General features: G+C 38.3%; 1 protein-coding gene and 1 pseudogene across 2 annotated transcripts; both read right to left on the bottom strand.

The window, feature by feature from the left end:
- Positions 1–18,352: 18,352 nt before the first annotated feature.
- Positions 18,353–20,002, bottom strand: LOC147505109 (ETO1-like protein 1 pseudogene; annotated as a pseudogene).
- A 356-nt stretch (positions 20,003–20,358) lies between these two features.
- Positions 20,359–21,456, bottom strand: LOC147505108 (ribonucleoside-diphosphate reductase large subunit-like). 2 transcript variants are annotated; one of them, XM_086604108.1, is made up of 5 exons: positions 21,381–21,456; positions 21,139–21,289; positions 20,946–21,032; positions 20,616–20,780; positions 20,359–20,487 (listed from the first exon to the last, which is right to left on the bottom strand). In XM_086604108.1, exons 3-5 carry the CDS (start codon positions 21,003–21,005, stop codon positions 20,368–20,370), a joined length of 345 nt encoding a protein of 114 aa, XP_086460234.1. In that variant the 5' UTR covers positions 21,006–21,032; positions 21,139–21,289; positions 21,381–21,456; the 3' UTR covers positions 20,359–20,367. The 2 variants fall into 2 exon arrangements, with proteins under 2 accessions (XP_086460234.1, XP_086460235.1); XM_086604109.1 differs by having other exon boundaries at positions 21,253–21,289.
- Between the last annotated feature and the right edge of the window lie 2,510 nt (positions 21,457–23,966).

Raw genomic sequence — 23,966 nt, 5'->3', positions numbered from 1 at the left:
CTCTTCTGAAACGGAAAGATAAGTCTTTTATCTTCTTCTCTTCTTCTTCTTCTCTCTTCTTCCGCCCCGAGGAGAGAGTTATATTCTTCGTTTCAGAGGGTAGTCTATTCTAGTGCAAAGTTAGATCATTGTTAACCATTGAATCTGTGAGGAAGACGCCATTTGTTGCCTTTTCGCACCATTGGAAGGGCGAAATCTTTCCTTAAGAACTGACCCTAATCCGCCTTGGTTATTACATTGTTATTCTCGTCCTTGTCTTCTATTGTTTTCTTTTATCCGCAAACAACAATCTTAAGGAAAGATCAAGATGTCTACACCGTTGACACCGCCCGATCAAAGAAACTAATTCGAGTCATGGAAGTAACTTCGCCTACATGAGATGCCGACCTCTACTTGAATGCTCGCGAATTTACCTAATGTGTCCAAGATTGAATCCTTCAACGGTTCACACTTCAAGAGATGGAGAGAAAGGGTGTTCACGATTCTAGATGTACTTTCAACTATAAAGTATCTCATCGATACGAAGACCCATGGAGGGTTCTAATGATTTCGAAAGAAATCAAAGCCGCTTGGCTCAATGGGAATAAGGTATGTCGTCATGCTATTTTGAGTACCCCCTCGTCCAATGAGATTTTTGATATTTATTGTTCAAATAAGAATGCACATGATATATGGGAGAGTTTGAACAAGAAATACATAATAGAGGATGCCGGTACTAAATATGCTATCGGGAATTTTCTAAAGTTCCATATGAGAGGATAGAGATGTAACGCCTCAAATCCATGATTTTCATGTCGATTAATGATTTGAAAACGGAGGGTATTAATTTACCCGAATCCTTTGTTCTTTGGATGTTTGATTGAGAAACTCCCCGAAGTCTTGGAAACACTATAAAAATAGTATGAAGCATAAAGCGTAAGCGTGATGACTCTTGAGGATGTGATCATTCACATTCACATAGAGGAAAAGAACAAGACTTCGGGATGAGGTGTTGTCTAAGGAATTTCATTCTAAAGCCAATATCGTTGAAGGTAATCCCAAAGAAATCTAACAAAACCTCTAAGAAGCTTTTAAGTCCAACAAAAATAAGAATTTCAAGGTCAAAGGCACTTCTTTTAAACGAGAGTGGTAATCGCAATGGAAATTGTTATGTTTGTGGTAAACCCGACATAGGGCTTTTCAAAGCGCGCATACCAAGAAAGACACCGATGATCCTCCCAATGCTAATCTAGTTGAGGGAGATGATATTATTTGCCATTGCCGTGTCACAAGTGTTCATAGCCACCGGGAAGAGGAACGGGTACTAGATTCCGGTGCCACCCGCCACGCCCTGTGGTGATGTTGAAGCCTCTCAGATTACATACTAGTGAAAGATGAAAAGGTCTATATGGGTGACTCTAGGTCCGTTCTGTTGAGGGAAGGCAAGGTTCTTCGGAAGTTAACCAGGGAAAACCCTTTCACTTAGTAATGTTCTTCATGTTCCCGAGATTCGCTTTAGGAATCTGATTTCTCGTGGTCCCCTATGGGAAAAGGGCCAAGGTGACTTTGAGAGTGACAAGTTTGTTCCGACAAAGAATGAGGGTTTTGTTGGTAAAGGTTATTGTAATAATGATTGGTCTTTTCATGTTGAATGTACTTGACAACATTATTATTAATAAGAATGAATCGCCATACGCTTATTTGTTTGACTCTTTTAATATATGGCATGGTAGACTAGGACATGTGAATGTTCAAGATATATGAAAAGGATGAAAGCATGTGGTTTATTGTCTAATATTTCTGATTTTTCTAATGATAAATGTAGAGATATGTCTTTGAGACTAAAGCCACGAAGAAACCCTAGAACCGTGTCTAGAGATAAAACGGATTACTAACTCTTATTCATACGGATTTGGGTGAATCAGGAAGTACCATGTCTGAGGGGGGAAGTTTTATTATATTACATTCATAGATGACTTCTCTAGGTACACCATGGTATATTTACTTAGACACAAGCATGAGGCAGGTGAGATGTTTCTCAAGTATAAAGTCGGGTTGAAAACCAAGCTTTAATCTGTAAGATTAAGAGACTTCTGGTCCGATAGGGTGGCGAATATGAGTCTAACCCCTTCCGGGACTTTTGTGACAAGAGTGGCATTATTCATGAGACTACTCCACCATACTCTCCCGAGTCTAATGGAGTAGCCGAACGGAAAAACGAACACTAAAAGAGATGATGAATGCTATGCTTGTAAGTTCGAGCTTCCCCGAACTTGTGGGGAAGCAATCCTATCCGCTTGCCATATACTGAGAATAGGATACCCAACAAGAAAACAGGGAATAAGACACCATATGAGTTATGGAAAGGTCATGTACCTACCCCGACATACTTAAAAATGTGGGGGTGTCTTGCTAAGGTTCTTGTGAACGAACCTAAAAAAGAAAATGGGGACTAGAACATTGATTGTATGTTCATTGGTTATGCTCATAATAGTCTTTGCATATAGATTTTTAGTAGTAAAAATCGATAATAACCTTGTCGATGCTAACACTATTATAGAGAGTAAAAATGCTGATTTCTTTGAGAATTTGTTTCCTTTGAAAATTGGCATTGAGAGGTTGGTAGCTCCTAGTGAACAACAATCGCCAGATCCCTCGAAATTTTCGAACAAGAAATTCGGAAGAGTAAAAAAGAGATGAAAAATCCACCAATTTTGGTGATGACTTTTACACATTTCTTCTTGATGATGATGATCCCGTGACGATAATGAGGCAATCGGGTTCTCGAGATGCACCTTCTGGAAGGATGCTATACACTCGTGAGCTAGATTCGATTATAGCTAATCACACATGGGAGATAGTTGATCTTCCTCCCGGCTAAACCTATACGTTACAAGTGGATCTTCAAAAGAAATTGAAACTAGATGGTTCCATCGAGAAATACAAGGCTAGACTTGTAGTCAAGGGGTTCTCCGAAAAAAAAAGGCATTGACTATTTTGATACTTATGCCCCCGTAACTAGGATTTCTTCTATAAGAGTTCTAATGGCTCTAGCTGCTATTCATAATTTATTTATTCATCAAATGGATGTAAAACCGCATTTTGAATGGTGATCTTGATGAAGAAATATATATGATGTTCGACGAGGGTGACGATCGCACGGGAATGAGCATAAGGTATGCAAGTTAGTTAAGTCTTTATATGGGTTGAAACAAGCGCCAAAACAATGGCATGAAAAGTTTGATGTTGTCATGATGTCTAATGGATATCACATAAATGATGCTGATAAATGTATTTACTTCAAATCTTTTGATGTGAATTCATATGTGATTATCCGTCTATATGTGGATGACATGTTAATCATGAGTCCTAGCCTTGATGTTGTGAGAAACACCAAGATGTTTTATCCTCCCAATTTGAAATGAAGGATTTGGGAGAAGCCGATGTGATTCTTGGAATCAAAATCATCAAACTGTGGATGGCTATACGCTTTCACAAGAGCATTATGTTGAGAAGTTTTGAAGAAGTTTAACTTTTATGATAGTAAGCCCCGCGGTCGACACCTTTACGAGGCAAATAGTGAACTTGAGAAAAATGCTCAACATGGTGTACTTCAGTCTAGATATGCCCAAATTATTGGTAGTCTCATGTACTTGATGAATTGCACTAGACTGACATTGCTTATGCAGTTAGCAGGCTAGCGCAGATACACTTCATTGTCCTAGTCGGGAACATTGGAGTGCGTTAGAGAGATTAGCCAAGTACTTGAGAGGAACAATGAATTCGCGCATAAGGTTTAGACAAACTCCACCTGTGATAGAGGGTTATTCATGGATGCAAACCGGATATCCGATTCTCATGATATCAAGTCCACTAGTGGTTATATTTTCACCCTAAGGTGGAGGTGCGTCCGCTTGGAAATCTTCTAAGCAGACCTTGATAGCTCGCTCAACCATGGAGTCCGAGCTTATTGCTTTAGATAAAGCAAGTCTTCGAGGTCGAGTGGCTTAGAAACCTCTTGGGCAGATCTTCCTATTGGTACAAAACCGCCTCCGTACCTATGCATTGTGGATTTGTCGGGGCCGCAATAGCAAAGGCAAAGAGCAAATTGTATAATGGGAAAAGGTGCATATTCGCCCGAGACTACATCTATAAAGCAAATTACCGAACTGGAGTTGTGGCTCTAGATTATGTAAGGTCGAGTTAAATTTGGCCGATCCTCCGACAAAGCCACTTAACAGGAGACAAGTGGTTGATCACGCCGAGGGGATGGGACTTTTGCCTTAGATAGAGGGTGATTAATCGACAAGAACCCCACCTATGTGATTGGAGATCCCATGAAGTAGGTTCAAAGGGAAAAACAAGTCACCTCGCCGCCCGGGTATGCTATTGTCTTTATTTGAGACGTCCCACCCTATGACTAGATAGCATTATTGTATACTTTGTATAACTTGAATAGCAATGAGAAAAAGGATGAGTTATTTTACTCTTAATGGAATCCATAGTCCATTATTTTATGAGATAGTGTATTTTAACTGCTATGTACACTTGATGGATATCCACCTACGTGAATGTAGAACTGGGTCGGTTCTTATGGGTATTGAGGCAAATACTCTAGAGCATTCACTTAACACTGTAAAGTAAGGGCCAAAAGCGCCAACACCCTTGGTAACGGGCATATAATGAAAGAGCAATGTGGGTGCATGTCCTCTATTTTACTACAAGGGAATGTTGGTTCAAATTTTTTTAATCCACCACTTTCACGTATTATAAGACATGTTACCCTATGGACCGGTTCAAGCCCGAAAAGCACCGATTATCTTATGCATTGTTTTTCGATTTCTCCGGCATTTCGTTAACCCATTTCTTTTGTAATATCCTATTCCAAAATAGTGGGGACTATAAGTATTTTGAAATAGTGGGGGATTGTTGGAATCTTCATGTATTTCAAATACTTGTGTGTTGTTTAGTCCCACATTGATGAGCCACCACTAGCAAGTGAGGTATTTGAGGTGAACCTCTAACATAAAGCGTGCCCTTAGGGTACAAAGGCTTTTGTGTTAGGAGGGAGGACTCACCCAAAGCCACACACGCGCCCGCCCGCCCCGCACCGAACCGAGTCGAGTCGTGTCGTGACGTGGGCTTGGGCTGTTTGACTAGTGGGTAGTGGATTATCAATTGCCTAAACTTGTTTTGCTTTTACAGCAAGTTTCGGCTAAGCTAAAGTTCTACTTTGATTAGGTTTTGTGAAACCGAATTAAAGAGGTGTCCTTCTCCATCTATGATTCAGTCATGCCTCTATATAAACACAGCTATGTTCATTAGAGGGATTAATCACGTAACGTAGAGAGAGGGAGAGAGATAGAACTTCGTGTCTTCGCTACTACCTCTACATCGACCGAAGAAGTTGCATATATCGCTGCCACTATAACCAAATAAACAGAAGTTGAAGTCGTCCTACACCCTTCTCTTACCTACGAAACAGATAAGTCTTTTACTGCTTCAATCTTCTTCTCTTCTCTTCTTCCTGTCAGCCGCCAGAGAGAGTTATATTGCTGTTCTAGAGGGTAGTCTATTCTAGTGCAAAGTTAGACTGCTGTTAACCATTGAATCCTCGTGAGGAAGGCTTCACTTGTTGCCTTCTCGCACCATTGGAGTGGGCTTAAATCTTTCCTTAGGCGACTGACCTAATCCGCGCCTTGGTTATTAATTGCTATTCGTCCTTGTCTTCTATTGTTTTCTTTTATCTGCAAACAACAATCTTAAGGAAAGATCAAGATGTCTACACCTGTTGACACCACGCCGATCAAAGAAACTAATTCTGGAGTCATGGAAGTAACTTCGTCTATGGAGATCCGCGACCTCTCATGAATGCTCGCGAATTTACCTAATGTGTCCAAGATTGAATCCTTCAACGGTCACACTTCAAGAGATGGAGAGAAAGGGTGTTCACAGCCCTAGATGTACTCAACTACATAAAAGTATCTCAATCGATACAAAGACCCATGGAGGGTTCTAATGATTTCAAAGAAATCAAGCCGCTTGGCTCAATGGGAATAAGGTATGTCGTCATGCTATTTTGAGTACCTCGTCCAATGAGATTTTGATATTTATTGTTCAAATAAGAATGCACATGATATATGGGAGAGTTTGAACAAGAAATACATAATGAAGGATCCGGGTACTCGTAAATATGCTATTGGAATTTTCTAAAGTTCCATATGAGAGGATAGAGATGTAACGCCTCAAATCCATGATTTTCATGTGGCCGATTAATGATTTGAAAACCGAGGGTATTAATTTACCGAATCCTTTGTTCTTTGGATGTTTGATTGAGAAACTCCCCGAAGTCTTGGAAACACTATAAAAATAGTATGAAGCATAAGCGCAAGCAGATGACTCTTGAGGATGTGATCATTCACATTCACATAGAGGAAAAGAACAAGACTCGGGATGAGGTGTTGTCTAAGGAATTTCATTCTAAAGCCAATATCGTTGAAGGTAATCCCAGGCAAATCTAACAAAACCTCTAAGAAGCGTAAGTCCAACAAAATAAGAATTTCAAGGTCAAAGGCACTTCTTTTAAACGGAGTGGTAATCGGCAATGGAAATTGTTATGTTTGTGGTAAACCCCGACATAGGGCTTTTTTCGGTCTGCGGAACAAAGAAAGATAATCGATGATCCTCCCAATGCTAATCTAGTCGAGGGAGATGATATTGTTGCCGCCGTGTGTCACAAGTGTTCATAGCCACGGGAAGAGGAACCGGGTACTAGATTCCGGTGCCACCCGCCACGCGTCTGTGGTGATGTTGAAGCCTTCTCGCATTACATACTAGTGAAAGATGAAAAGGTCTATATGGGTGACTCTAGGTCTGTTCCTCGTTGAGGAACGAGGCAAGGTTCTTTCCGGTTAACTTCAGGGAAAACCCTTTCACTTAGTAATGTTCTTCATGTTCCCCGAGATTCGCCGGAATCTGATTTCGTCGGTCCCTACGGGAAAAGTCGGCGCCAAGGTGACTTTTTGAGAGTGACAAGTTTGTTCGACAAAGAATGAGGGTTTTGTTGGTAAAGGTTATTGTAATAAAGTGGTCTTTTCATGTTGAATGTACTTGACAACATTATTATTAATAAGAATGAATCATACGCTTTTATTTGCTTGACTCTTTTAATATATGGCATGGTAGACTAGGACATGTGAATGTTCAAGATATGAAAAGGATGAAAGCATGTGGTTTATTGTCTAATATTTCTGATTTTTCTAATGATAAATGTGATATGTCTTTGAGACTAAAGCCACGAAGAAACCCCGTAGAACGGCGGTCTAGAGATAAACCGGATTACTAACTCTTATTCATAATGGATTTGGGTGAATTCGGAAGTACCATGTCTGTAGGGGAAGTTTTATTATATTACATTCATAGATGACTTCTCTAGGTACACCATGGTATATTTACTTAGACACAAGCATGAGGCAGGTGAGATGTTTCTCAATTATATAAAGTGAAGTTGAAAACCAGCTTAACTGTAAGATTAAGAGACTTTCGGTCCGATAGGGGTGGCTTAATATGAGTCTAACCCTTCCGGGACTTTTGTGACAAAGAGTGGCATTATTCATGAGACTACTCCACCATACTCTCCTCGAGTCTAATGGAGTAGCCGAACGGAAAAACAGAACACTAAAAGAGATGATGAATGCTATGCTTGTAAGGTTCGGAGCTTCCCGAACTTGTGGGGGAAGCAATCCTATCCTGCTGCCATATCTGAGAATAGGATACCCAACAAGAAAACAGGGAATAAGACACCATATGAGTTATGGAAAGGTCATGTACCTACGACATACTTAAAAATGTGGGGGTGTCTTGCTAAGGTTCTTGTGAACGAACCTAAAAAAGAGAAAAATTGGGACCTAGAACTGTTGATTGTATGTTCATTGGTTATGCTCATAATAGTCCGCATATAGATTTTAGTAGTAAAATCTGATAATAACCTTGTCGATGCTAACACTATTATAGAGAGTAAAAATGCTGATTTCTTTGAGAATTTGTTTCCTTTGAAAATTGGCATTGAGAGGTTGGTAGCTCTAGTGAACAACAATCGGCCAGATCCCTGAAATTTCCGAACAAGAAATTCGGAAGAGTAAAAGAGATGAAAAATCCACCAATTTTGGTGATGACTTTTACACATTTCTTCTTGATGATGATCTGTGGCGATATAATGAGGCAATCGGTTCTCGAGATGCACCTTTCTCGGAAGGATGCTATACACTCGAGCTAGATTCGATTATAGCTAATCACACATGGGAGATAGTTGATCTTCCTCACGGGCTGAAACCCTATACGTTACAAGTGGATCTTCAAAAGAAATTGAAACTAGATGGTTCCATTGAGAAATACAAGGCTAGACTTGTAGTCAAGGGGGTTCTCGAGAAAAAAGGCATTGACTATTTTGATACTTATGCCCCGTAACTAGGATTTCTTCTATAAGAGTTCTAATGGCTCTAGCTGCTATTCATAATTTATTTATTCATCAAATGGATGTAAAAAGCTGCATTTTGAATGGTGATCTTGATGAAGAAATATATATGATGAGCCCTGAGGAATCTACGATCGTCTTAGGGAATGAGCATAAGGTATGCAAGTTAGTTAAGTCTTTATATGGGTTGAAACAAAGCGCCAAAACAATGGCATGAAAAGTTTGGTGATGTCATGATGTCTAATGGATATCACATAAATGATTCGATAAATGTATTTACTTCAAATCTTTTGATGTGAATTCATATGTGATTATCCGGCATATGTATGGATGACATGTTAATCATGAGTCCTAGCCTTGATGTTGTGAGAAACACCAAGATGTTTTATCCTCCCAATTTGAAATGAAGGATTTGGGGAGAGGCGATGTGATTCTTGGAATCAAAATCATCGAAACCGTGATGGCTATCGCTTTTCACAAGAGCATTATGTTGAGAAGTTTTTGAAGAAGTTTAACTTTTATGATAGTAAGCCCATGTCGACACCTTATGAGGCAAATAGTGAACTTCGGAAAAATGCTCAACATGGTGTACTTCAGTCTAGATATGCCCAAATTATTGGTAGTCTCATGTACTTGATGAATTGCACTAGACGACATTGCTTTATGCAGTTTAGCGCTAATACAGATACACTCATTGTCCTAGTCGGGAACATTGGAGTCGTTAGAGATTAGCCAAGTACTTGAGAGGAACAATGAATTACGGCATAAGGTTTGAACAAACTCCACACGTGATAGAGGTTATTGTGATGCAACTGGATATCCGATTCTCATGATATCAAGTCCACTAGTGGTTATATTTTCACCCTAGGTGGAGGTGTCGCTTTGGAAATCTTCTAAAGCAGACCTTGATAGCTCGTCAACCATGGAGTCCGGAGCTTATTGCTTTTTAGATAAAGCAAGTCTGAAATTTCGAGTGGCTTAGAAACCTCTTGGCAGATCTTCCTATTGGTACAAAACCGCCTCCAATTGTACCTATGCATTGTATTTGTCGGGCAGCCGCAATAGCAAAGCAAAAAGCAAATTGTATAATGGGAAAAGCGGGGCATATTGCGAGGACGAGACTATGTCTATTTCTTTGCTTGGAACTGGAGTTGTGGCTCTAGATTATGTAAAAGGTCGAGTTAAATTTGGCCGATCCTCGACAAAGCCACTTAACAGGAGACAAGTGGTTGATCGTCGAGGGGATGGGACTTTTTTGCCTTAGATAGAGGGTGATTAATCGACGGCAACCCCACCTATGTGATTGGAGATCCCATGAAGTAGGTTCAAAGGGAAAAACAAGTCACCCTCATCGCTCACGGTATGCTATTGTCTTTATTTGAGGCGCCCCCCCTATGACTAGATAGCATTATTGTATACTTTGTATAACTTGAATAGCAATGAGAAAAAGGATGAGTTATTTTACTTTTAATGGAATCCATAGTCCATTATTTTATGAGATAGTGTATTTTAAGCGCTATGTACACTTGATGGATATCCACCTACGTGAATGTAGAACCGGTCGGTTCTTATGGGTATTGAGGGGCAAATACTCTAGAGCATTCACTTAACACGAAATAGCGCAAAGGGCCAAAAAGCGCAAATAACCTTGAAACAGGCATATAATGAAAGAGCAATGTGGGTGCATGTCCTCTATTTTACTACAAGGGAATGTTGGTTCAAAGATTTTTTAATCCACCACTTTCACGTATTATAAGACATGTTACCCTATGACCGGTTCAAGCCCAAAAAAGCACCGATTATCTTATGCATTGTTTTTCGATTCTCTCCGGCATTTCGTTAACCCATTTCTTTTGTAATATCCTATTCCAAAATAGTGGGGGACTATAAGTATTTTGAAATAGTGGGGGATTGTTGGAATCTTCATGTGTATTTCAAATACTTGTGTGTTGTTTAGTCCCACATTGATGAGCCACCACTAGCAAGTGAGGTATTTGAGGTGAACCTCTAACATAAGGGCGTGCCCTTAGGGTACAAAGGCTTTGTGTTAGGAGGGAGGACTCACCCCAAAAGCCACACATAAGCATACCGAGACCGCGAACCGAACCGAAGTCGTTTCGGCGTGGGCTTGGGCTGTTTGACTAGTGGGTAGTGGATTATCAATTGCCTAAACTTGTTTTTGCTTTTGCAGCAAGTTTCGGCTAAGCTAAAGTTCTACTTTGATTAGGTTTTGTGAAACCCGAATTAAAGAGGTGTCCTTCTCCATCTATGATTGATCCATGCCTCTATATAAAAACAGCCTATGTTCATTAGGGGATTAATCACAGAACAGAGAGAGAGGGCCTTGAGAGAGATAGAACTCGTGTGTTTGCTACTACCTCTTACATCGACCGAGGCGGTAGGAGTGCATATCTCTTTGCCAGTATAGAACCCAAATAAGCGAAGTTGAAGTCGCCCCACACCCTTCTCTTACCTACCTAAAGCGCAGGATAAGTCTTTTCCTGCTTCAATCTTCTTCTCTTCTCTTCTTCCTGTCAGCCGCCAGAGAGAGTTATATTGCTGTTCTAGAGGGTAGTCTATTCTAGTGCAAAGTTAGGCTGGCGTTAACCATTGAATCTGTGAGGAAGACGCCATGCTTTTGCCTTTACGCACCATTGGAAGCGGGCGAAATCTTTCCTTAAGGACGACCCTAATCCGCCTTGGTTATTACTGTTATTCGTCCTTGTCTTCTATTGTTTTCTTTTATCCGCAAACAACAATCTTAAGGAAAGATCAAGATGTCTACACTGTTGACACCCGCCGATCAAAGAAACTAATTCGAGTCATGGAAGTAACGTCTACATGAGATGTTTGCACCTCTAATTTGAATGCTCGCAATTTACCTAATGTGTCCAAGATTGAATCCTTCAACGGTTCACACTTCAAGAGATGGAGAGAAAGGGTGTTCACAGCCCTAGATGTACTCAACTACGCAAAAGTATCTCATCGATACAAACACCTACGTGGGTTCTAATGATTTGAAAGAAATCAAGTCGCTTTTGGCTCAATGGGAATAAGGTATGTCGTCATGCTATTTTGAGTACCACCGTCTAATGAGATTTTTTTGATATTTATTGTTCAAATAAGAATGCACATGATATATGGGAGAGTTTGAACAAGAAATACATAATAGAAGGATCTTTGGTATTTTCGTAAATATGCTATCGGGAATTTTCTAAAGTTCCATATGAGAGAGGATAGAGATGTAACGCCTCAAATCCATGATTTTCATGTCCGATTAATGATTTGAAAACCGAGGGTATTAATTTACCCGAATCCTTTGTTCTTGGATGTTTGATTGAGAAACTCCCCGAAGTCTTGGAAAACACTATAAAAATAGTATGAAGCATAAGCCGTAAGCAGCGAATGACTCTTGAGGATGTGATCATTCACATTCACATAGAGGAAAAGAACAAGACTTCGGGATGAGGTGTTGTCTAAGGAATTTCATTCTAAAGCCAATATCGTTAAGGTAATCCCGACAAATCTAACAAAACCTCTAAGAAGCGAGAAGTCCAACAAAAAAATAAGAATTTCAAGGTCAAAGGCACTTCTTTTAAACGGAATTGGTAATGGCAATGGAAATTGTTATGTTTGTGGTAAACTCGACATAGGGCTTTTCGGTCGGACACAAGAAAGACAATCATGATCCTCCCAATGCTAATCTAGTTGAGGGAGATGATATTGTTCTTCACGTCGCGGTCACAAGTGTTCATAGCCAATGGGAAGAGGAACCGGGTACTAGATTCGTGCCACCCGCCACGCCCAGGGTGGTGATGTTGAAACCTTCTCGATTACATACTAGTGAAAGATGAAAAGGTCTATATGGGTGACTCTAGGTCTGTTTTCTGTTGAGGAACAGGCAAAGGTTCTTCCGAAGTTAACCGGGGAAAACCCTTTCACTTAGTAATGTTCTTCATGTTCACGAGATTAAATTGAATCGATTTAATGTCCCTCTTGCGGGAAAAGTCAAGGCCAAGGTGACTTTTGAGAGTGACAAGTTTGTTCTGACAAAGAATGAGGGTTTTGTTGGTAAAGGTTATTGTAATAACATTGGTCTTTTTCATGTTGAATGTATTTGACAACATTATTATTAATAAGAATGAATGCATACGCTTATTTGCTTGACTCTTTTAATATATGGCATGGTAGACTAGGACATGTGAATGTTAATTATATGAAAAGGATGAAAGCATGTGGTTTATTGTCTAATATTTCTGATTTTTCTAATGATAAATGTGAGATATGTCTTTGAGACTAAAGCCACGAAGAAACCCCAATAAGGAGCTGTGTCTAGAGATAAAACTGGATTACTAACTCTTATTCATACGGATTTGGGTGAATTCAAATTACCATGTCTCTAGGGGAAGTTTTATTATATTACATTCATAGATGACTTCTCTAGGTACACCATGGTATATTTACTTTAGACACAAGCATGAGGCGGGTGAGATGTTTCTCAAGCATAAAGTGAAGTTGAAAACCAGCCTTTAGCTGTAAGATTAAGAGACTTGATCGATAGGGTGGCGAATATGAGTCTAACCCCTTCGGGACTTTTTGTGACAAAGAGTGGCATTATTCATGAGACTACTCCACCATACTCTCCTCGAGTCTAATGGAGTAGCCTAACGGAAAAACAGAACACTAAAAGAGATGATGAATGCTATGCTTGTAAGTTCGGAGCTTCCCCTGAACTTGTGGGGAAGCAATCCTATCTGCTTGCCATATCTACGAATAGGATACCCAACAAGAAAACAGGGAATAAGACACCATATGAGTTATGGAAAGGTCATGTACCTACGACATACTTAAAATGTGGGGGTGTCTTGCTAAAAGGTTCTTGTGAACGAACCTAAAAAGAGAAAATTGGGACCTAGAATTTGTTGATTGTATGTTCATTGGTTATGCTCATAATAGTCTTTTGCATATAGATTTTTAGTAGTAAAATCTGATAATAACCTTGTCGATGCTAACACTATTATAGAGAGTAAAAATGCTTGATTTCTTTGAGAATTTGTTTCCTTTGAAAATTGGCATTGAGAGAGGTTGGTAGCTCCTAGTGAACAACAATCGTAGGATCCTGAAATTTCTGAACAAGAAATTGGAAGAGTAAAAGAGACGAAAAATCCACCAATTTTGGTGATGACTTTTACACATTTCTTGATGATGATCTGTGGGATTATAATGAGGCAATGGGTTCTTCGAGATGCACCTTTACGGAAGGATGCTATACACTCGAGCTAGATTGATTATAGCTAATCACACATGGGAGATAGTTGATCTTCCTCACGAAAGGAGGCGAAACCTATATCGTTACAAGTGGATCTTGAAAAGAAATTGAAACTAGATGGTTCCATTGAGAAATACAAGGCTAGACTTGTAGTGAGGGTTCTCGAGGAAAAAGGCATTGACTATTTTGATACTTATGCTCCTGTGCTAGGATTTCTTCTATAAGAGTTCTAATGGCTCTAGCTGCTATTCATAATTTATTTATTCATCAAATGGATGTAAAACTGCATTTTGAATGGTGATCTTGATGAAGAAATATATATGATGCAAATTTGTGAGGCACGATAAATCTAGGGGAATGAGCATAAGGTATGCAAGTTAGTTAAGTCTTTATATGGGTTGGAACAAAGCCTAAAACAATGGCATGAAAAGTTTGACAGTGTCATGATGTCTAATGGATATCACATAAATGATCTTGATAAATGTATTTACTTCAAATCTTTTGATGTGAATTCATATGTGATTATCTGTCTATATGTGGATGACATGTTAATCATGAGTCCTAGCCCTTGATGTTGTGGAGAAACACCAAGATGTTTTATCCTCCCAATTTGAAATGAAGGATTTGGGAGAAGCGATGTGATTCTTGGAATCAAAATCCAGTTACTCTCACAGTTTGTTGGGTAATTCCTAAAAAAAATATGTTTTGATTCACCCTGAATAATACTATTGGGTGTCCAGGTGTCATTCAATAACACCCTCAGAAACAACTCCAATTTTAAAGTTAAAATGCAATGTTTTTATGATATTTTTAGCATAGAATGCTTACCTACATGTTGCAAAGGAGCCATGCATGTACATTGATTTGGTTTTTAATAATGTGCTCGATTCAATTGGACAGGGAAAACCTTGATGGAGAAAACATGCAACAAACAAACTACATTGCTGCAGAAGTTGTGTACCGAAAAGCTCAAATAATTGATCCTGATGCGAAATAAAGCCTGCAACTTAGGCCTTTTGTTTAATGAAGCAGGCAAGGTACGATGAAGCCCTCGGCCTGTCCTTGGAGAGGACATCTTGCAAAAAGATTAGCAGGATCTGATGACTGCAAGTCTAGAAACCGAGCAAGAGAACTGCTTCATGAACTTCCGAATCACAACACCCATCCTTCTTCTCGTCAAGTTCTTCTGTTTTCAATATTGAAGAAGTATTCATCGAAGAACTTGACCAACTAATGAAAGAATGGGCCTGATATAGATCGAAAAGACTGCCTATCTTTGAGGAGATTTCTCAGTTTTCGGGATCAGATGGCTTGTTAATATAGTTTGTACAATTAGATAGGGCCATAGGGTGTTGTAGGGTGTGATATATATTGGTATAAGATCATCTTAGTTTGGAGTCAACTGTAAAATACTGGAAAACTTGAGGGTATAGCTGTTAGTAAGACGGTTTGTAACCTCTGGTGGTGAAATAGAAATTCTAATAAAATTTGGAAATGGAGATTTTTCTGTAGACCAACTTCTAGTATTTGTTTCCTTTCTCTCATTCTTTTAAACACGGCATATATGATATATATCATTTATCTGTAATTAAACTTACTTACCTACTATAAAAACAAAACACACAGAAGGATGTATATGCTCCTTCCAGTCCTTAAAAATTAAAAGTCTTTATGTATCGAGAATTGACTATACTAATAAAGAACAGAACTTTGCTTAGTTTTTTAGAATTGAGTATTGGAAGTATAGAAGTTTTAGGAATTGAAGAACCCTCCTGAGGAGTGCTGCTGGAAATATAGAAGTGTGTTGAACCATATTAAGAATATTTTGCTATCTGTAGGAACTTTTTAAGTTTTGTTGGCTTAGTAGAATTCTGCAGGGGAGGCTCATGATCTAGCAGCATAGGCTTCTAAGGCATGATCCGGATCCTCTTCCACCTTGTAATGTTTTAGTTGATGTCCAGACTATTTTTATTATAATTAATATATAAAACCATTATCGGAAAAATAAAAATAAAAGAATGGAGTATTGGTCTGTAAAATGTTCGTGTTTATACAAACATCTTCAAACGTAATTGTTGAAGCGGGATTCACACGGTTGCTGCTGAAAGCTGTAACAAAAGATTGTCGACAAGACTCATAATTGAGACCACTTTTCTAGGTCATTAATTTTAGACAAGTTTTATAATGAACGTACTGGATGGGCAATATTTAAAAACTGACAGGTCCGAGGTAAATATGGAAAACGATACTTGAGAAAACCTTTCACTCTTAAAAAGTGGCTAAAGTAAACTTGCGAAGGATCAATGTCGAACGAAGCACTTGAGAATCAGAAGGCAAGGACGGGCAAGCCAGCCAAATTATCCCCATTAAAGCCCAGTTTATCAATACCGGCTTAGATGGCAATACTACCACTTAAGCCTATAAACTTGTTAAAATATTCCATTTTACTCCATATGGTTTTTTAGAGCGCAAAACCATCTTAAACTTGTAATGAAATTCATTTTATCTATCTGGCCCATTTTAGGCACCGGATTGCTGATGTGTCATTTCACAATGATACATGAGGTGTATCATCTACCACATCACTGTGTCGGATAAATGGTCCCGCCCATTCCCATTTAAATTGCTAACTTGGGCAGAAAAATAAAATAGAACCAAACTTATCCTTTTAGAATTGATATATATGAAGAATTATTTGAGAGAAAACAAACAAGTTCTTTTTCTATTATTTGTTATTTAAACTTTGGTTCGTTTTTAATGTATATATTATGATGAACAAATTGGATTTGCTGAATTTTGATTGGATTATTATTATTACTAGCAAAACAGGCGTCGCGTTGCTAACATTATTATGTGATTTATAAGTTTCGTTTGAGAAGTATAGTAAAAGCACACTGAACAAACGTACGAAAAGGGGTGAGGGAATTGTGTGTTCTACTTCCGAGTGTTGGCATGAAATTGTGTGTTCTATTTTTTTTTACCTTATGCTATTATTGATCATCACTGGATTCACTGCTTATATGTACTAGCAAGATGCACGCTGCTATGCGATGTCAAACAAAACTTACCCAATAGTATAAAATTCAATGTTTTAAATAGATTTAAGAGGCAACCCTAAACCCTAATGTTTTATGTTATAGAATTCTCAAAGGATTCAAAGTATGTTTGCTCCATGAATGAATGATTATTACCTACAAAACAATTTGGCACAAAAAATAGATGAGAAACAACTTTAAATTCAAAAATATGCAGTTATGCACTACACCACCATCTACTATGGCGATTAGAATAAATGTCTTCATCTTTGGGAAGTTGCTTGGTTTTAATATTCTCAAAATGTACATAACACATTCAGATTTCTAAACTCCTAAATAGCATGCATGCCTTCCAAGTGTTATATTGCTACACACGGACAAAATATACAACTTGATTGAAGCAAATATCATATTCTACTCACTCAATTGATTGTGCATCATCAGGTCATGTGCATAAAGTAAATGACTAAATTTATGGGATATCTCAATAGCCGACCAAAGTATGTAAGGCTTCATCATCAATTCACATGGTTAAGAAAAACCAATGCTCCATAACCTATTTAGACTCCCATTAAGAAATAGAGGTCGGGGCTTTATAGTCTAACCTATGTAGATATCAAACCTATTTAGATATCAAACCTATTTAGACTCCCACTTAGATTTTTACTGCAAGAGCAAACATAAGATTTTAAATATATTTCAAAAATAGGTTGTAAAGGTTCTTATGAGAGTAGTTTCCATTACAAATAGCAAACATAGATCAATATATGGATAGGATGCTATAAAGTAGAACGTTAGTATATAAAGAAAAGAAAACAATAGTGAAGCTTAAAAAGAGTACCTATAATAGGCGCAAAATTTGTTGCCCCCAAATGGAAGGAAACCTTTGAGGGCCATAATAAAAGTACATTGAATCCAATAAAGAATCAACCACGATCACCAAATTAAAGGGTAGTAATTCAAAATGAAAAAACAGTGAATTTATTACCTGAAAGGCTGAAAATAGGGGATATTGGTTCTCCATGATAAATCATTTCAATGCATGATGGGGAAATACAAACTTTTGTTCTTACCATATTAAATGTTTGTTAGAAGAAATTCCATTAGAGGTAACCGTTGACTACAATTCCTCCCCATCAAGCCCATATTGTGACTCTATGCTTGCTACAACGTGTGAGTAGACACTAAAACATGATAAAGTCAAATAATACTGAAATATATAGAAATAGTGAAATTCCTTTTGCCTTTTTCAAATTTCTAATTTTCAAGAATAAAGTTTGTGTATGTCAAAACCTTGCATTTCTAAACATTACATCCACCCTCTCCGAAAGTAATTTTTCCTTTGTAGATCACTTAGGTATTCAATAATAACATGGTCATCCCTACTGAAGTCCATTAATAAATACTAAAAACCGACAAAGTTGGAGATCATTGAAGTAATACATTGCACAAATATTCTTGGATACCAATAATATAAAGATATCTCAATTATAACCCAATTATCTGCTTAAAACATGAACATCTTTCCAAACTAAACCTAGCATATATAGAAAAGCTTAATTATTAACTAACACCTTAGGTTACTGAATACTGAGATTTCAAATGACACCTAACTATAAATCCTCGACACGAACTCCATAGTATGTAGTTATCTAAATCCAACTATTTCCAATAGCAGCACATTTATTCCAGGGCCTACCTAAGTTATTTGTTTTATATCCAATTTGGAATGAAACAAATGTACTATCAAAGAAATGCGCTTTGCCTAGAGTCTGCTAAAGCATAAGCTTTAAGGAAAAAAAAGCCTCCATCGATCTCTTAAGGCTGATTGATTCCTTTTGCTTTCCGAAGCCCTTCTTCACAATGACTTGTGTCATATAAAATCCAACCTTCATAAACCAAACGCTCGTGTTCACTTGCAGCATTGTGGCGTGCCAGCTGTAGACTTAAGGCTACTTCAGGACAGTTCAACCTGATCAGAAGCATGTTATGGGGTACTTAATAAGCTTCCCACATAAATAAGTTAAATGGACAGAATACACAAATGAGTCTAGAGCTGTTGCTTCTACCTTAGGAGAAGCAAAGACTGCCTAAAGTATAGCACACCTTTAGTTGCATCAGACTCAACTTCTGATGCACAAATATTTTTTTAATGTACTTGCCGTAAAAGTGTAAACCTTGCTAAAGCCCGAAAATGCACTAAGGTATATAACTGATAGGGACCCAATATCATCAACTGAAGACCACTGATCATATAGTTGTAACTAACAATCTGCAGCTGTCCAATTGTCAATGCAACATGCTCACGCAAGTGTACATAGTTGGGTAGCAACCACCGTCCTTCAAACATCCTATACCGGGGAGACAATGTAAGAATTGCCTGAACATGCATAAGGCAGCTCGGTAGTCCCTAGTGCCAGATAGAAACAAAACTGGAGTTCCAAGCATTCCAATGCAAGCTTGAAACCAAGAACCACGGTTTATTTCTGCCAGAGCAGCTTCAACGCACACTTTGCTTCCCTCATCGGGCATGCAGCCCGATACATGTACATGTAGTTAAGTGTTGGATCCAATTCTGTTGCCTTCTCAAGATTATCACCACTTCTTCTCGCCTTCACAGTATAGTGCAGCTCTCCTGATACATCCATCCAAGAGGGTTAAAAGAGGAAATCACAGAGCTGAGTTTGTCACAAGACCGTTGTTTCCATCCCTTGATGAAATCCAGTCTAGCCAAGCCAGCAACAGAATAAACATGGCCTGCTGACATAACAGCCTCAAATAATCGTTCAACTTAGTCATATGCTTTCCTCCAGAAGTGGGGGCACATCCTAGATGATGAAAAGACAACTGCCTCTGCCTGCCACTGATTGAAGATTCAACTAACTGTTCCAAGAAGTAAGATGTAATATCTGAACAGGGATTTTGGGCCATGGCAACCTAAACAGCAAACAGTATAAAGAGAATGAAGCAGACCCAACCATGATTGCTCTATGTTTTGTCTATTAAGCGTCTCTGAATGTCCTAACTACCCGATCATCGCTCAAACAATTGGGAAGATCATGAAGGAACACTTGCAGACATGAAGTAGCAAGGACATTGGAGTTTTCTGCAATAGCATATTCCATCAGGTCCACTGCTCCTTCTCTTGAAGTAACAAAAAGATGTAAGTTTCCTGTCACAGGCATCTTTGAGCCTTTCACAGTAGAATTTATTGGAAAATATCAATAATTCCAACAAAAGATCAGGACAAATTTCATTTTAGACTCCCCAGTCTCACTAAAAATCCTTGATTGCCCTCATACCCGATGGAGAAATGCCATTTTTGGAAAAATCTATGTCTTCTTGAAGTGATTCAGTAAAATCCCCATTAAACATTGTCGGTCACAGGCTATTCTCTCATCTTCAATTTGAAAGAAGACAGTTCTAGACACCCGCTTCTCATTTATCCCCTATATTTCAGGGGAATTAAAATCCATACCAGTGGGAAGCTGCGGGCAATGTCTATTGGCCCAAGCTCCTGAGCACATTTACCACAAGAAGCAAACAACTCATATATTAGCTCCTCACCTAGCTTCACCGTGCTTTAACAACACCCCAAAACAATTTTCTCATTAATTGTGCTTGCTTTCTGCCAAGCTAGAAGGAGACTCCTCCGAACAGTTTGACTTCTTCAAGCCCTCTAAAGGAAAGAAGTCAAACTGTAAGGAAAGAAGGCACATATGATTTGCCACCTGCAGATGTCGCATACAACACCACATAAAACACAGCTTACTATAAGGAAAGAAGGAAGAATCTAAAGACCAGTTTACCTATGTGCCATTCTAGAGAAAAGAGGAAAAAACAAAAAATAGTTAGTAACCTCAGGTGAATCAAAGGGCATGCCAAGCAGAATGAAAGCATCAGCAAGACCCTGAACTCCTAGCCCAATTGGCCTGTGACGTAGATTTGATGTCTTTGCGGTGTCAACAGGATAATAGTTAACATCAATTATCTTATTGAGGTTTGTAGTAACTAAGGCGGTAACCTGTCAATGCAGAACAGCAACGTAATTTTGAACTTGATGATGATATGACACAGATTAATAACAAAACTAAAAAATATATGTATGGTTAACTACTCTCATGTTACTGCTCAGTATCTTGTATAAGACTATTGAAAGATGTACGCTAAAAAACATTTAGAGACAAACCTCTACAAGCTTGTCAAAATCAAAATAGCGGTTTTTAGAACCACTGCTTCCAACCAACATAGATGGGTGAGACTCAATTGGAACATCCTACAACAAAAATACCAAGTCAGCATGGCAAACAAAACGAAGATATACTTGAAATGGTCAAGCCACATGTGTCGATACTTGTAATGCATCTAAGTATCTAACCAACCTTCTTCCGAACATATCGCAGAAGAGCAATGGAAGCCAAATTGCAGACTGCAGTTTTCAGTGGGACTTGTGTATTCAATAATCTCAGTACACAAATTCGAAGATTTAATAGTACCTAAATTCTGCTGATTGCTTTTTCTATTGCAAGCATCCTGAAGAAATAAATGAAAATAAGCCAATTAGAACAATGACCAAAAACCTCAATGGACAAAAAAGCACCTGCAGAGCCATCGATGAGATTACCTTAAAAAGCATATACGGTGTTCCAGTTTCTATCTTCCAGAGGTTCTGTGCAGAAACAACCTTCTTTGCCTTTCCCCTGCGTAAAAAGTCACATCATACATAAAACAAAAGAGTTTTCCACATTTCATTTTAAGAAGGTGTTGATCTAGAATTAACAATTGTACCTCTCGATTGCTAAAGTTCCCATGGAAATAATTTTGAACCTGGCCATATCCTCTTTCATATCCTGAAGGTCCTGCTAGCCTACGCCTGTCCACTAAATGGTTGTTTGGAACATGATACCGATTTGCTGGATAATCCAACAACGTAGATGTACTGGGTTTCATTTGGAATGTGTTCCTGAGCAGCCTATGAGGCGGCTTCTCTAAATGAGGTCCAGAGATAGCTCCGGCACTTGTGGCCTGTAAAAGCAGATACAGAAATGTGGCATTCAATTAATAGTGATTAAATCTAGTCAACCAGTGTATAATGTACAATAATGGGTTAGTCAACTTAATCATCATTGGAAACTGAATATGTCCAGAATATGACAACACGAAATCAGATCGTACCAATATCTAACAGTGTTTTGATTGCATGGGAGAATTTTCAATGGTAAACCCGACTTTGTAATATGAAAATATTCAAGCTAGGAGAATCCTGATTTTTCACTTGCTCCAGTTCTCCAATGGAAGTACCGAGGCAGGGGAGTTACGATACATACAGTTACTATCACATGGAAAAGTCCCCACTACAAAAAAGATTTATCCATCCCAAGCATTTTCTGAAGCACCCACCCAAATCCCCATGGCTATCTCAAAGTATCTTTCAGATGAAAGGAATGGCCAACTTAACCAGTTTATCATACTGACCAGGCGGACTCACTTCTCTGCAAGACGGTAACATTTTTACTTTCTTACCTACAGCGAACTGTTCTCTCAGGTACTTATAGCTTCGGTTTCCTCCAATACCGACAAAAAATGCACATTTTAGACCTTAGAGCAAATGAATTATTAGAAATTAGTCTCACCTATCTCTAGCTTGATGACGCCTGCTGCTGTTGTCTTCGTGCCATAGTACTGGAGAGGGTTTTACATCAGAAGGATTTATAATCTGTTATCAAACCAGAAAATAAAGAGGCAGATATATTCAGCAGAAAGTGTTAAATCGACAATAGTAACAAACTATGACGCAAGGAAAGATTCAACTGAGGGGATTTCTTTTTTAAGAGAAAGCGAATGAGGGGAGAACTTCATACCTAATTTAGAGAAATAGTCAGATGGTTTTCTTGTCCATGGCCTTTTAATTTTTCAATAATGAGAGGAGATTGGAGAGAAAAAGAGAAGCTAGAACGATGTAACTGGTTTTCTAGTAATGAAGTCGGTATAAATGTTAATAAAAGTGGTATTAATGGTAAACGTACCTCGCGGACAATTGAAATGGTGCGTGCATTTTATTTCCAACTTGAATTTACACAACAATCCCTAAAGGTATTATGTAAACTTAAGGGTATAAACGGAAGCAAAAACTGAAATGACGAAATAGTCCATTTTAAGGGCATTGAATCATTTGTTTTAATATTTGATCAAGGGTATTTGGTGGTAGAAAAAAGGCTGGTCTAATTTAAAAGGCCAGGTTAATTATGGTGTATTTTACTAATAGAGATTATGTAATTTCCAAGTTAGATTCGGTCTTATGTCCGCAATTTTACCAACATACAAGAATGTCATTCATAATGGTCAATCTGTCGAATAAACTACATTTAACGACTATCCTATAGTTGACTTGGCTGAGTAAGGAGTTTCTTAATATTTATTAGGGTTAGATATGACTTACCTCCCATTACTAGTTACCAATTAGTGTTATCCTCCATTTTTCAAAAATATTAGTGATACCACTCCATTTGTAAGATCCAACGGTTGATTTCTTCATCCGAAAAAAAAAATCATCTCGTAACCGTTGGATCTTGCAATTGGGAGAGTATCACTAATATTTTTGAAAATGGAGGAGTAACACTAATTGCAACTATTAATGGGGTAAGTCTAACTAACCACTCGCTTTATTATAACTTTTTTTCCATTCTGGTTCATGCTTCTTAACTTATGTATTCTTAGTATTGTCTCTACAACTGCTAAATCATGGAAGGTTTACAAATGCATATGGAAGTAGAAAGAGGAATGAATGATCAAAATGAGGTGAGCTTCATCTTTTACTAGTATGTATTCCCCTAGGGGGATCTAGGGATTGCCACTCAAGGAGATCTACAATTAACATACACTACAAATATTTTTTTTTGGGTGAATTATATACTATTATAACTAGTATTTTTTTTTTGACGGAAAAGTTAGGTGTACTGTGGTGAATTATACACTATTATATCTAGTATTTTTTTTTCGACGGAAAAGTTAAGTGTACTGTGGTGAATTATACACTATTATACCTATTATTATTTTTTTCGACGGAAAATTTTGGTGTGCTGCAGCACACCCCCGCACCCTAATTCCCCCTGGATCCGCCCCTAATTCCCCCCACCACCTCCATGTTGAGTTCAGAAGAATCACGAGAATGCCATTTCGTCGATTTATACAGAGTCTAGCAGTTTCTTTT

Source organism: Coptis chinensis, chromosome 4, assembly GCF_015680905.1.
Source record: "Coptis chinensis isolate HL-2020 chromosome 4, ASM1568090v1, whole genome shotgun sequence".
Taxonomy (NCBI): domain Eukaryota; kingdom Viridiplantae; phylum Streptophyta; class Magnoliopsida; order Ranunculales; family Ranunculaceae; genus Coptis; species Coptis chinensis.
This window is presented reverse-complemented; position numbering and strand designations above follow the sequence as displayed.

Bases quoted from the DNA above. Each gene is read 5' to 3' on its own strand.
- LOC147505108 (XM_086604108.1), bottom strand. From the start codon at position 21,005: ATGTTGGTTGGAAGCAGTGGTTCTAAAAACCGCTATTTTGATTTTGAC. The intron at 20,781-20,945 runs GTTTGTCTCTAA...CTGCATTGACAG, and splicing joins ATTTTGACAAGCTTGTAGAG to GTTACCGCCTTAGTTACTAC. The intron at 20,488-20,615 runs GTTACTAACTAT...CGACATCTGCAG, and splicing joins TGCCCTTTGATTCACCTGAG to GTGGCAAATCATATGTGCCT.